The following is a 14903-nucleotide window of genomic DNA, read 5'->3' as shown; positions in this document are numbered from 1 at the left end:
TAATGTAGTGAAATACTCCATGTCTTTCAAGAGCTTTAATCAGATATGATTATGGGAGATAGTAGAGCAAAAGCCTGCTTAAATGCTTTAAGGAAACAGGTAGTTTGAGAGAGAAGGGATTCCAAAGCTAGGAGCAAAGATAACAAGTGTCACACAATGTTGGAGTGAAGGAAATTTGGCTGGAAGATTGAGGACTTTCAAGACAGAGGCGACGTCTGTGATGGAGGAATTTGAAGAAGTTTTTAAGGAGTTCTAATGTGCTGTTTTTAGCACTGTATAATTTCTTGCTTTGCAGCACTAGCACGTTTCATTTTTTCTTTATCCAGTTTGATATTAATAAACATTTCTTTTGGTTGCTTTGTTGCCTAATGGTTGTTTACTTGTCATCTATCCTGAACAGGATGAACTACTGGCTCGTTTTGTTGTGTCCAGTCACATCAAAAACCACCCAAGCAACAAAGAGAATGCAAATGAAGACTCAGAGGAAACCAGACTACCGAACAACTATGGTGTGGATCCAATTCCGCAGGAGCTACTGAAGAAATACATAATTTATGCTAAGGAGAGAGTGCACCCCAAGCTGAATCAGATGGACCAGGACAAAGTAGCAAAGATGTATAGTGATCTCCGAAAGGAATCAATGGTTAAGAACAGCTCTTTACTGCCATTTTCCATTAATGTTGTCTTGCCACCAGAATTTCTGGAACTTCCTACAATGTTGTCTGGTTTCTCTAACCATTTTTTCACATGAACTTATAATCATAGAGTCATAACATTACAGCAGAGAAACAGGCCCTTTGGCCCATCTAATTTGTACCAAGCCATTAATTTGCCTTGTCCCATCAACCTGCACCTGGCCCAAAACCTTCCATGCCCATCTTATCCAAATTTTTCATAAATGTTGAAATCAACCCCACATCCACCACTTGCACTATCAGCTCATTCCACATTGATGGGAGTTCTATTGAGAGCTATCAAATATTGAAAGGCCTAGATAGAGTGAACATGAAGAAGATGTTTCCTATGGTTGGGGTGTCTAGAACAGAAGAAGGATTTTTTTTAGCCACAGGGCAGTGAATCTAGAATTCATTGCCACAGAAAACGGTGGAGGCCAAGTAACTGGGTATGTTTAAAGTGGAATTGACAGATTCGTGATTAGAAAAGGAGTCAAAGGTTGAGAAGGAAAATAAATCGGCTGCAGTGAACTGGTGGAGCAGACTCAATGGACCCAATGGCCTAATTCTGTTCCTAGTCTTAAGGTCTTCTATGCTTTTGGTTTAAATAATGGTTTATATCTAATATTTGCACCACATACAATTAATATAGCATTGCAACCCATTTCCAACCTGAGAACTTGCACAATTCCACGTTTTTTAATTTTAAATTTGCTTCCATACTGTCATAATTTTGATTACATTTAGAAGAGGCAAAACAGACTTGTATAGCTTCTTTCATGTCCTCTCTCAAATGCCAGCCATTGAAATATGTTTTAAGTGTAATCCCTCCTGTTGTGGAAACAGGAGCAGCTGTGTTAAATAGATATCTGAAGGTGAGTAGATGAGCTTTTCAATGTTGGTTGACAGTAGAGCAGTTTCAGGAAAGTTCCCCCTGGCTAGGGAGTCCAGAGCAAGGTGCTATGTGCAAGAGACTTACAGGCTTCAGAGTAGTTATTTAGCTTGGATAAATGAATGAATAACTAACAAGGCAAATCCAAACATGGATTTGTGCATTAGTATGAGCAATAATTAGTAGGGTGTTTCTGAGCTTGGTGCTGTGCCCTCAACTATTTACAGTACCTTTGCAATTGCCTGGTTTTCTGCATGAATTACTCATAAAATGTGGTCTGATCTTCATCTAAGTCACATTAATCTGCTAAATTAATAACACAAAATATTTGTACTTTTCATGTCTTTCTTGAACATGTTTAATCATTTACAGTCCAGGCTGGAAAATGTATGTGAACCCTTGTATTTAATAACTAGTAGAACTCCCTTAGCAGCAACAATCTCCACCAAGTGTTTCCTGTAACTGCTGGATCAGACGTGCACAGCAGTGAGGAGGTACCTTAGACCATTCTTCCTTTCAAAACTGTTTCAGTTCATCAATATTTCTGGGATACCTTGCATGAACAGCCTTCTTCAGGTCCTGCCACAGCATCTCAATTTCGTTATAGTCTGGACTGTCTTGGTCATTCCAAAACATTAATTTTCTTCTTAAACTATTCTGTTGTTGATTTATCTTTTGGATCATTGTTGCATCATTCAACTTCTATTAAGCTTCAGATGATGGACCACTACCCTGATGTTCTTCTGTAAAATGTCTTGATATGATTCTGAATTCATGTTCCCTCAACAATTACAAACTGTCAAGGCCCTGAGGCAGCGAGGCAGCCCCAAACCATGATGCTCCTTCCATCATGCTTCACAGTTGGGATGAGGTTTTAGTGTTGGTGTGCAGTACCCTTTTCCTCCAAACATCACGATGTGCATTTCTGCCAAAAAGTTTCACTTTTATCTCATCTGCCCACAGAACTTTGTCCCAGAGGTGTTCTGGAACATCCAGGAAGTCTTTTGCAAAATTGAGACGTGGAGCAGTTTTTTTTGGATAACAGGTGTTTCCTGCGTGCTGTCCTTCCACAAACACTATTCTTGTTCAGTGCTTTTCTTGTAGTGGACACATGAACAGAGACTTTAGAAGTTCTGGAGATTTCTGCAGGTCTTTTGCTGTTACTCATAGTTTCTTTCTAATCTCCTTCAGCATTGCATATTGTGCTTTTGGTGTGATCTTTGCAGGATGCCCACTCCTAGGGAAAGTAACAACTGTACTGAATTTCCTCTATTTGTAGATAGTTACTCTTTACTATAGACTGATGAGCACTCACTTCTTTAGAAATGCTTTTGTAGCCTTCTTCAGCTTCATGCATCTGTACAATTCTTCTAAGGTCCTCAAAGTTATTTTGATCAAGGCATGGTGCACATAAACGGATCTTACTTGAGAAGAGCAGGCTCTGTCAGTAACCTGACTTGGTGTGTCTTCTTCGTAGGGCAGGGCACCTCTACAACCCACACCTCCAATCTCATCTCATTGATTGGAACACCTGACTCCAAGTAGCTTTTGTAGAAGGCGTTACCCCAGAGGTTCACATATATTTTTGAACCTAGAATGTGATTGTTTAAATGGTGTGCTCAGTATTGATAAAAATTACAATAATTTGTGTGTTACTAGTTTAGGCAGATTGTGTTTGTCTATTATTGTGATTTAGATGAAGATCAGACCACATTTTATGAGGAACTAATGCAGAACACCAGGTAATTGCAAAGAGTTCACTCATTTTTTTTCTTGCAACTCATTCTATGATTGAGTTGGCCCCTGATCCATTTTGGCCTACATTTAATGCTCATGAGGCATAAGCAAAAGGATGGGTCATTTTGACTGATCGGGATAATTTTCATACAGCATACAGGATGCACCTCATGTATCTGGGGATAATTGGTCATCAAGCACATTTAGAGCTGAGATAGACAAGTGTTAGATGCACAAAATAAAATGATGTGCAAATCATGTAAGATCTGGGATGAGAGGTTGAGAGATGTCTATTTCTTTTCACAGGCAACAGGCAGTATTCCAATTACAGTGCGACACATTGAATCTATGATTCGCATGGCAGAGGCTCATGCTCGCATTCATCTGAGAGACTATGTGATGGAGGATGACGTCAACATGGCCATTCGAGTCATGTTGGAGAGCTTCATCGATACGCAAAAGTTTAGCGTCTTAAGAAGCATGCGGAAGGTAATTTATTGTACCTGGCAAGGGGTGGTAGAAATAAAGGGGATTGGTAGTCTGACTGTTTTCTTTGCTCGCTATCATTATGTCTCTTGGACTATGAAGATGTTTGCTACTGGTCAGGTATGTCAAAGTATCTCAGAAATTGAGCTATCTGGGAGTAGTCCTGTTCAACCCAATAGTCTTCCATGAGCAGGAGCATCTATGAGTGATGTCTGCCAGGAACCCAAAAACAAGCTGTGGGAGAAGAAGGCTGTCAGATCTTCCATGTCTGTCCCATCATTTAATATGATCGTGGTTTATCTAAAACTTCTGCCCTACTGTTAACTATCCAACACGGTCCATTTAGCAGAAAAAATTGCTAAAAGTAATCAATAATTGCTGGGAACTATATCAGTATAGAACTCTTTATGACTCATTTCCATTCAGTGTACATTTTCTAATGTTCTTAGTGTCTGAATGGCTTCATGAATAGTGGAAACGTAGACAGATCAATGCAGTGTTTGATACCTTTCTCCCTGGAGACATTTGTGGTTGCTTGGATCCACATCTGCAAAAAGTTATAAATTTAATTACTAAATTGATTACATGGGGATTGTGAAGTCAAGAATTCTATCATGGCAAAATTAGAACTGATGCTAGAAGCAAAAAAAAATTTTTTGCCAGCTGTGGTAGTCAGTTTGTTATTCACTTAGATTCTATATAAATTTGTTAAAAGACTGAATTTTTTGTGGAAAAGAAAACTCGTAACCACTCTTAAATATGTATTTTCTTACTGATTCTTTCCCCAGACATTTTCACGGTATTTAGCATTCAAACGTGACAATAATGAGCTGCTGCTCTTTGTTCTGAAGCAGTTGGTGGCAGAACAGGCCACTTATCAACGCAACAGGTATGGAGCACAACAGGACGCAATTGAAATCCCAGAAAAGGATTTGGTTGAAAAGGTAAGGAAACAGTGTTGCCCTTGGGTAGTCTCAAACCAGAGATTTTCTTTTAATCTCAATTTTAAAATTTGGTAAGTTTATCTAATTCATTAAAATAACAATCTTGAGGATCATCTTAGTCACTTTTTAATTATATAAGCAGAGTTCCTCTCAAATGGCCCATTAATAGAATTCCCAAATTGAGTCTGTAGCAAGTGAAAACAGAACGAAGATTAAATTAGTTTAATCTTTCAAAGGTTTGAATCTTAACAAAGGTTTGAAACATTAACTCTACAGAGTAATATAGTATCTTCTGTTATCACATTTTCCAGCTTGTGCAGTATTTTGCCTTGTGCATTTTGTTAGTGTTTCAGTGCCTGCTGAGGTTTTCAATCAGTAATCTTGGTAAAAGGAGTAAGTGGGACTCAGGTGCTTGAACCCTAAGGAGGGAAAATCAGCTGTCCTTGGTAAAAAGTGAATCGGCTTTAAGAAAATTCCACTTGCCTAAGTGGGTGTACATAAAGGACAAAGTGACAAAGCTGTCGAGAGAAATTGGCACAGCCAAAAGAGGCCTTTATGCCACTAGAGGTCACCACAACACAAGAATGATATCTAATTTTAAGTGTGTTCCATTAGACAGCTGCATAGATATAGCGTTCCTGTTGCAGTACAGAAATAGATTTATGGGACAAAGAGGCAGATGGTTTCAGATTCAAGACATAGAACTGGAATGTAGGGGAGATTTGATAGAGATATTTAAATCTATGAGGGGCATAGATGGATAAATGCAAGCAGGCTTTTTCCACTGAGATTGGATTAGACTAAAACTAGAAGTCATAGGTTACCAGTAAAATGTGGAATATTTAAGGACAGCCTGAGGGGCAACTTCTTATGTGATATGTCAACAACCTTTGTCAAGTACTTATACCTCAAAATATACCTCAAAATATTCCAAAGCTAAAACAAGAGATAACAATTCTTTCTCTATTGTCGAATAATTTCTTTGATGCTTATTAAATTTCTTAGAAAAGTAAGCTACTGGATGATCAACCTCATCACCCTCATTCCTTTGATTTAATACTGCTCCTGCAGCCTCATCACTAGCATCCACAGCCAATGAAAAAGGTTTTCCAAAGTCAGGTGCCTTAAGCACAGGTTGTTGACATATCATTGTTGAGGTGATGCGAGCACGGAACAAGCTACCAGTGGAAGTGATGGATGTCGGTTCAATTTCAACATTTAAGAGCAGTTTGGATAAGTACTTGCATGTGTGGGGGTATGGGAGGGGGGTCTATGGTTCAGATGCAGGTGGACAGAATAACAGTTCGGCATGGTCTAGATGGGCCGAAGAGCCTGTTTCTGTGCTGTGGTGCTCTATGACTATGGAAAATGGGGACACAGTTTGTTCTGATTTCAGGACAGTTAACACAATTACCAAATTTCACTGAATTGTACAGTCATGGCCCCATGAGGCCGTTATGTGTTTTATCACCTGTGTCCACATTAAGGACCTATTTGATTATCTCGGTCCATTCAGTTTCATTTTGTTGCCCTTTCTAAAAGTTACTATTGCATGCTTTGCTTCTTGTTTGAATCTTTCCCCCTTCCCCTTTTTTGGGGGGGATGAAACATATTTGGGGATGTAGCGTCACTGGTAGGCACAGTTTATTGTCTGTCCTTATTTTTATGTGGATAATGTACTTGTATAATACTATTAAGTAGGGAGTTCCTAAAATAATGACCATGATGAGAAAAGTAATAGTTTCCTAATATCTAAGCTGACTTTGCAATATTTTATTCACCTCTCTCTGATAGCAATTTAGAGATTGCAATTTAGGCCTTGGCAAGTTGCTGCAGTGCCTTTGTAGACTGTTCAAACTCTAGTCAGAATCTCATGGAATAGATGGCTTAGGGTAGAAAATTGGGGTTCAGTCAAAAGAGTTGCTTTAGGCTGGATGATTCTGATTTGTTAGTGTGTTGATCTGTGCTCATCTAAGCAAGTGGGGAGCTTGTGTCATATTTCTGAATAGCTGGCATGTATGGAAAGGTGTTGGGAAATAAGAAGGTGAGTCACTTACTGGAAAATTATTCTCTGTAGCGGTGTGCTACAAACAGCGCTAAAATTACGACACGGAGTCGGTAACTGCAGTCGAAGGAAAAACTTTATTCGAAAACTTCAGCCTCACTTTTAAGCCTCTGTCAACCGGCCCCCCATGGCGAAGAGGCTCCAAAGCTCTGTGCTCGCAAACCCCCGTAGGCTATCTAATTGTGAGTCGGTTCGCATACGCTAGGAAATGAGCCGCCACATAACCCCCCCCCAGAACCGGCGATACACCCCCCAATGTCCACAGCCTGGGCCAGAACCTGCTTGGGAGGTCGGCCTCTGCGCCGAGGCGCCGGAAACTCGGCCGGTTGCGCCAGGTCCACATGGGCCGGCTTGAGGCGGTCCACCGTGAAAACCTCCTCCTTCCCCCCAACGTCCAGCACGAACGTGGACCCGTTGTTCCGGAGCACCGTAAACGGCCCCTCGTATGGCCGCTGCAGCGGTGGCCGATGCCCGCCCCTTCGTACAAACACAAACTTACAGTTCCGTAGGTCTTTGGGTACGCAGGTCGGGTGCCGCCCATGCTGTGAAGTGGGTATGGGGGCCAGGTTACCGAGCTTCTCGCGAAGTCTGCCCAGGACTGCAGCGGGTTCTTCCTCTTGCCCCCTCGGGGCTGGTAGGAACTCCCCGGGGACGGCCAGGGGCGCGCCGTATACCAACTCGGCCGACGAGGCGTGCAGGTCGTCCTTGGGCGCTGTGCGGATGCCGAGAAGGACCCAGGGAAGCTCGTCCGCCCAGTTGGCTCCTCGCAGGCGGGCCATGAGGGCCGACTTCAGGTGACGGTGGAAACGCTCCACTAGCCCGTTCGACTGTGGGTGGTAGGCAGTGGTGTGGTGCAGCTGAGTCCCCAAAAGGCTGGCCATAGCTGACCACAGGCTGGAGGTGAACTGGGCGCCTCTGTCGGAGGTAATGTGGGCTGGTACACCAAAGCGGGATATCCAGGTGGCGATCAGGGCTCGGGCGCAAGATTCGGAGGTGGTGTCGGTGAGCGGGACCGCCTCTGGCCATCTTGTGAACCGGTCCACGATAGTCAGGAGGTAACGCGCTCCGCGCGACACTGGCAGGGGGCCCACGATATCCACATGAATGTGGTTGAAACGCCGGTGGGCGGGATGGAACTGCTGCGGTGGGGCTTTGGTGTGCCGCTGAACCTTGGCCGTCTGGCAGTGCATGCACGTCCTGGCCCATTCACTGACCTGTTTGCGGAGTCCGTGCCAAACGAACCTGCTGGAAACCATCCGGACAGTTGTCCGGATGGAGGGATGCGCCAAGTTATGAATGGAGTCGAAAACACGTCGCCGCCAGGCTGCGGGGACGACCGGACGGGGCTGGTTGGTGGCGACGTCACAGAGTAGGGTCCTCTCACCTGGGCCCACGGGGAAGTCCTGGAGCTGCAAACCAGAGACTGCAGTCCTGTAACTCGGAATCTCCTCATCTACCTGCTGTGCCTCTGCCAGTGCCTCAAAGTCTACCCCTTGGGAAAGGGCATGAACGGTAGGGCGAGAGAGCGCATCCGCCACGACATTGTCCTTACCCGAGACGTGCCGGACATCCGTTGTGTATTCAGAGATGTAGGACAGGTGGCGTTGCTGGCGGGATGACCAGGGGTCGGATGCTTTCGTAAACGCAAAGGTAAGCGGTTTGTGGTCCGTGAACGCGGTGAAGGGCCGACCTTCTAGGAAGTACCTGAAATGCCGGATTGCCAGGTAGAGCGCCAACAGTTCCCGGTCAAAAGCACTGTACTTGAGCTCGGGTGGCCGCAGGTGTTTGCTGAAAAACGCCAGGGGTTGCCAGCGACCTGCGATGAGCTGCTCCAGCACCCCACCGACTGCCGTGTTTGATGCGTCCACTGTGAGGGCGGTAGGGGTGTCCATTCTGGGATGTACTAGCATTGCGGCGTCAGCCAAAGCTTCCTTCGTTTGAACGAAAGCGGCGGCGGACTCCTCGTCCCAGGTAATGTCCTTGCTCGGACCCGACATCAGGGCGAACAGGGGGCGCATGATCCGGGCAGCTGAAGGGAGGAAGCGGCGGTAGAAATTGACCATACCTACGAATTCCTGAAGGCCTTTGACCGTGGTGGGTCGGGGGAAGTGGCGGACCGCATCTACCTTAGCGGGCAGAGGGGTTGCCCCGTCTTTAGTAATCCTGTGGCCCAGGAAGTCAATGGTATCAAGTCCGAACTGGCATTTGGCAGGGTTAATTGTAAGACCGTACTCACTCAGTCGGGCGCAGAGTTGACGGAGGTGGGACAGATGCTCCTGACGACTGCCGCTGGCTATGAGGATGTCATCCAAATAGATGAACGCGAAGTCCAGGTCCCGTCCCACCGCGTCCATTAACCGCTGGAACGTCTGTGCGGCATTCTTCAGGCCGAACGGCATGCGGAGGAACTCGAAGAGGCCAAACGGGGTGATGAGAGCCGTCTTGGGGACGTCGTCAGGATGCATCGGGATTTGATGGTACCCTCGGACAAGGTCGACCTTGGAGAAGATCCGGGCGCCGTGCAGGTTTGCCGCAAAGTCCTGAATGTGCGGCACAGGGTAGCGGTCCGGTGTGGTAGCCTCGTTCAGCCTGCGGTAGTCGCCGCACGGTCTCCAGCCCCCCGTCGCTTTGGGCACCATGTGCAGGGGGGAAGCCCAGGGGCTGTCGGACCGCCGGATGATCCCCAATTCCTCCATTCTCTGGAACTCCTCCTTCGCCAGTCGGAGCTTGTCCGGGGGAAGCCGCCGAGCACGGGCATGGAGGGGTGGTCCCTGTGTCGGGATGTGGTGCTGTACGCCGTGCCTGGGCATGGCTGCTGTGAACTGCGGTGCCAGAACCGATGGGAACTCCGCCAGGACCCTGGTGAAGTCGTTGTCGGACAGCGTGATGGAGCCGAGGTGAGGGGCTGGCAACTGGGCCGCGCCCAGGGAGAACGTCTGAAAGGTCTCGGCGTGTACCAGTCTCTTCCTGGGCAGGTCAACCAGCAGGCTGTGAGCTCGCAAAAAATCCGCACCCAGAAGCGGTTGGGCTACGGCGGCCAGTGTGAAGTCCCACGTGAACTGGCTGGGGCCGAACTGTAGCTGCACCTGACGGGTGCCATAGGTCCTTACTGTGCTGCCATTCACGGCCCTCAGGGGGGGACCCGGTGCCCTGCTGCGAGTGTCGTAACTTGTCGGAGGTAAAACGCTGACCTCAGCCCCAGTATCAACCAAAAAGCGGCGTCCCGACCTGCTATCCCACACATACAGGAGGCTATCCCGATGGCCAGCCGCCGTAGCCATCAGCGGCGGCTGGCCCTGGCGTTTCCCGGGAACTTGCAGGGCGGGCGGCAACGGCGGGCTTCTGCGCCCCACCGCTGGTGGTAGAAGCACCAGTGGTCATTGGGCCGGGGGTAGTGGGCTCTGCGGCCGGGCCTGGACTGGTTTGCTGCCGGGAGCGTGGCTGGGTGATCTGTGCGATGGACGCCCCGCTCACCTTTTTGGCGTTCCACAGCAAGTCCGCCCGGGCTGCCACCTTCCGGGGGTCACTGAAATCCGCGTCGGACAGCAGCAGGCGTATGTCCTCGGGCAGCTGCTCCAGGAATGCCTGCTCAAACATGAGGCCTGTGTGTCCCTCGGCCAGAGACAACATCTCGTTCATTAAAGCCGATGGAGGTCTGTCGCCCAAGCCATCCAGGTGCAGTAAACGGGCAGCCCGCTCGCGCCGTGAGAGTCCGAAAGTCCTGAGGAGCAGAGCTTTGAATTCCGTGTACTTGCCGTCTGCCGGGGGCGACTGTACGAACTCCGCGACCTGGGCAGCTGTGTCCTGGTCGAGGGAGCTCACCGCGTAGTAGTAGCGGGTGTCTTCTGAGGTGATCCGGCGAACGTGGAATTGGGCTTCGGCTTGCTGGAACCATAGGTCCGGGCGCTGTGTCCAGAAACCCGGCAGTTTCAACGAAACCGCATGAACAGAGGCGGCGTCGGTCATTTCTGGTCCAAAAATCGTTTGGACCGTCGGGGTCACCAATTGTAGCGGTGTGCTACAAACAGCGCTAAAATTACGACACGGAGTCGGTAACTGCAGTCGAAGGAAAAACTTTATTCGAAAACTTCAGCCTCACTTTTAAGCCTCTGTCAACCGGCCCCCCATGGCGAAGAGGCTCCAAAGCTCTGTGCTCGCAAACCCCCGTAGGCTATCTAATTGTGAGTCGGTTCGCATACGCTAGGAAATGAGCCGCCACACTCTATTTTAAATGATCCATTCAAATTTTTGTCAAAAGTAAATCCAAAGTGGGTGCTGACAGCAATTTAAAGGTTATAACACTGAATGTCGGGGATGCGGACAGGGTCTGTAGAAGTTCATCACTTATTGGTTCTGGTATGAATACTTACATATTGAGTCTGAATGTTGATCTTTTTTTCATACCACCCTCTTTTCAATTGTACCACTTCACCCTACCCTCCTGACCGTAACCAATCAGTTGAATTACTTCACTGGGAATTTTGTGCTTATTTTCCTACCTTGCTAAAACATTTTTATTCTGGAAGACTTATTTTACCCAATCTGGCTAAGAAACCTCTGCAGTTGCAAAATGGATTAGTTATACTATTTAGATCACATAGACCTTTCAAATCATGTTTTAAATAGTATCAATGAACCTGTTTGGATAATGTCAAGTTACAAGTCCTTGCGTCTAATTTTCAGGTGGTTCTGTTCACTGTTCCCATTTTGGATTGTAACATGATCCTCACCAGTGAATTGCATTATCCCTTATTAGCAAGCTGAAGTATCTAATAAGTAAATGTTTGCAGAAGCTGTGTCCATTATACACATGAATGAAATGGTTTATAAATGTGATTACCTCAGGAGATTGAGCCAAGCAAGGAAACCCTCCCCCATCTTAATTGGAATTTTACAGGAGCACAATTGAGAGTGCCCTGACAAGCTGCATCTCCACCTGGTGTAAGAACAGCTGAGCATCAGACTGGAGGTTCCTGCAAAGGACTATGGAAATGGCTAAAATGATCATAGGGGTCTTCCATCCATCAGGGATATTTATCTAAAGTGCTGTATTTGTAGAACAGTAGTGCTAGCAAGGATCCCACTCATCCATCTAGCATCCCCTTGACTTTTTACCATCAGGTAGGAAACTGATGCATAAAACCAACGGTCAGGATGGGAAACAATTTCTTCCCTCAGGCCATTAGGTACCTGAACTCCTTGCCACATCACATTTGAAGTATCACTGTTAAATCTGTATGTGACAATATTTAACTTCTGCCGTTTACTTTGTTTATGCGTAATTCATCTGTGGGGTTTATCCTCACTTTCAAGTTATTGTGTGTTATATGGGTTAGGAAAAACATTGTCTCATTTGATGGTATACATGTATATAGTTGAATGACAATAAACTTGATTTCAGGCTAGTGATTATAGTGCTTCAGCATAGTGGGTGGGTTGTTGGGGGACAAATTATATTATGCTCCTTGATTCACAATTCTCTACTGCACGTAATTGCAGATTTACTAGTCATACTTAAAGCTTAAAACTGATTCTTATTTCATTGTTCGGTTCGTAAGAAACTTGGGGAAACTAGTTCTACTGTGCCGTGTCTTGTGTGTTAAAGGTTTTCCTTGGATTTCTAACCTTGCATTTGTTTTTTTTTGTTTCTAGGCACGTCAGATCAACATTCACAACATGTCTGCATTCTACGAAAGTGATCTCTTCAGAATTAACAAATTCACTCATGATGTGCGCAGGAAGTTAATTGTACAGCAGTTCTAATTAAAAACAAAATGAAGAATCTGAGGAGGCTGGCAGAATGAAAAGACTGCTGGCATCACTTTGGAACAGATGAACATTTTGGATGCCTGCAAAGATGAACTAATTGCTTAAGAATGCAGAATAAAAGCCACATCTAGTCTCATCAAAAAAATTATCCTATCCAAGACCTGAACTCTCAAACTCCTGCTTCTATCATCCTGTCCTTTACTATTCTAGTTTTACCAACAAATATCTGCATTTTGACACATTTTTTTAAATCCAAAGACCCTCTGGCAGAATTTTCCCCATTTGTTCGGTTTCACTGTATATTGTATGTTGTGAGAGTCATTACAGAGTGACATTATTTCCCTGATCACATTGTAGTTTCATTGATGTGTATAATTAAAACTAGGTGTACATGCTATAACTTTTGTTACAATGAATGCCAATAAAGATGTCTTTTTGCAAATTTTTGTTTGATCTTAGACCATTTTTAACAATTTACCTTCAAGTTTAAGCTTCATTTACCAACCTGGCTTTCAGTTGAAACCTCCCTAGTTTTTTTCAGCTTGAGTCTATATCAACACTGTAATTCCATCCATCATTCATTTAAAAATGCTCCCTAAAGCCTACATTATTGACCAAGCCACTTGTCTTCATGTTTTCTCCAGCATGGTTTCATCATTGGTGTGACAACATTCCTGCAGAACACCAATGACGGCTGCAGAAATGTAAGTCAATTATAATTGTTGGCACTTGAGTTCCTTGAGAGAGAATATTCAATCATTTTTTGATTTTCATTATGAGGGGACCAGCCCTTTAGACTGTGTGCTGTTGAAATACTTATATTGATTTTCTGTTCTTAACTGTGTACGTACGTATGGGTAAAGCTACCCATCATGTTTAGCTTTTTGCTGGACACTGGAATAACTTACAGATATTTTTACACTGGAGGTTAACTGTAATAACACGGCTGCCCTTGCTTTGCTGATCAATAATTTAGCGATCAGTTCTACAGAGCCATAAATATCACAGCTAAAAGGCAAACTGTCACTGTGAGCTAGATTGTTGTTACCTAGCCAGTTTAATCTAAAAGTACCTGCTTTGTGGCATTCCCCAGCATAGTTGAGGGAAAATGATGCACTTCCTGGCGTTGCTCCATTTATATCAAATTACCATTAATAATTCCTGTGCCTGATAATATTTCAGCACCTTATAAAACAGCTAACCATTTTCTGGCATTGTACAGAATTGTAACAAAACACAAGTTGACAATGAGCCACAAAGATGCAACCAGATGATTAGAACGCTTGTCACTGGTTAGGTGACACATGGAAAATTGTGGTCACCTCAGTTATATAAAAAGCTTTAGAGAGGATGCAGAGGAAACTACCTGGAATGGAGAGCATGTCTTATGACAAGAGGTTGAATGAGTTCAGGCTTTTCTCTTTGGAGTGAAGAAGGATGAGAAGTGACTTGATAGAAATGTATAAGATAAGAGGCAGAGATTTTTTCCCCAGGGCGAAAGGGCATAATTTTAAGGTGATCAGAGGGTGAGGGTGGGTGTCAGCATTAAGTATTTTTAACAGTGGTTGTGTGGAATGCACTATTGGGTAGTAGTAGAGGCAGGTACATTAGGGACATTTTGAGACTCTTGGGCACGTAGATGATAGAAAAATGAAAGGCAACAGAAAAGAGATTGATCTTAGTGTAGGTTAAAAGGCCAGCATGTTCTATAGATCATAATAAATGACCAGAATGCGAAAGGAAAAGAATTCCAGAGCTTATGCTGGAATTATGCAGTAGCTGAAAACATAAGCATCGGGGGTGGTGCAGTGACATTTTGGTTTCATCGTGTCAGAGTTGTCAAGAGTTACATAACACAAAAATGGGGCCTTTGTGTCAACTCATCCATGTTGACCAAAGTGCCTATCTGTACTGGTCCTATTTTCCTTCCACATTCTATAACGATCTATGTATCCATCCAAATATCTTGTACCTGCCTCTACTGTTTCCTACAGCAGCCATGTATCCACCACCTTCTGGGTGGAATAACTTGCCCTTTGGGTCTCCTCTGTCACCAATGTCCTCTTTTTAGGAGAAAGACTGTAACCAAACACCAATGACCCTTGTGATTCTATAATCCTCTGCCTCTTAAAACTCCCAAGGAAAGTAGTTTTTGGTCTTTCTTTATAGTTGAAGCCCCCCAGTCGTTTATTTGGCAACATCATTATGAAGCTTTTCTGTACCCTCAAGCTTAATGTACTAAAGCAATCAGAAATTACCAAATATCTTGTGTAGCTGTAGCATAACATCCCAATTCTTGTACTTAATACCTCAACTAATAAAGACAGGTGTGCCAT

The 14903-nt window shown here is 44.9% G+C and overlaps 1 protein-coding gene across 1 annotated transcript in view; it reads left to right on the top strand.

Annotated features, from left to right (window-relative positions):
* The window catches only part of mcm2 (minichromosome maintenance complex component 2), a 40930-nt gene extending 27927 nt beyond the window's left edge, over positions 1-13003 (top strand). The window contains exons 14-17 of the mRNA XM_059943942.1: positions 401-643; positions 3610-3792; positions 4578-4733; positions 12451-13003. Coding sequence (XP_059799925.1) covers positions 401-643; positions 3610-3792; positions 4578-4733; positions 12451-12561 — 693 coding nt within the window. The 3' untranslated portion in view covers positions 12562-13003. The remainder of the gene's footprint in view (positions 1-400; positions 644-3609; positions 3793-4577; positions 4734-12450) is intronic.
* Positions 13004-14903: the final 1900 nt, after the last annotated feature.

The sequence above is a fragment of the Hypanus sabinus genome, chromosome 19, assembly GCF_030144855.1.
Source record: "Hypanus sabinus isolate sHypSab1 chromosome 19, sHypSab1.hap1, whole genome shotgun sequence".
In the NCBI taxonomy this organism is placed as follows: domain Eukaryota; kingdom Metazoa; phylum Chordata; class Chondrichthyes; order Myliobatiformes; family Dasyatidae; genus Hypanus; species Hypanus sabinus.
This window is presented reverse-complemented; position numbering and strand designations above follow the sequence as displayed.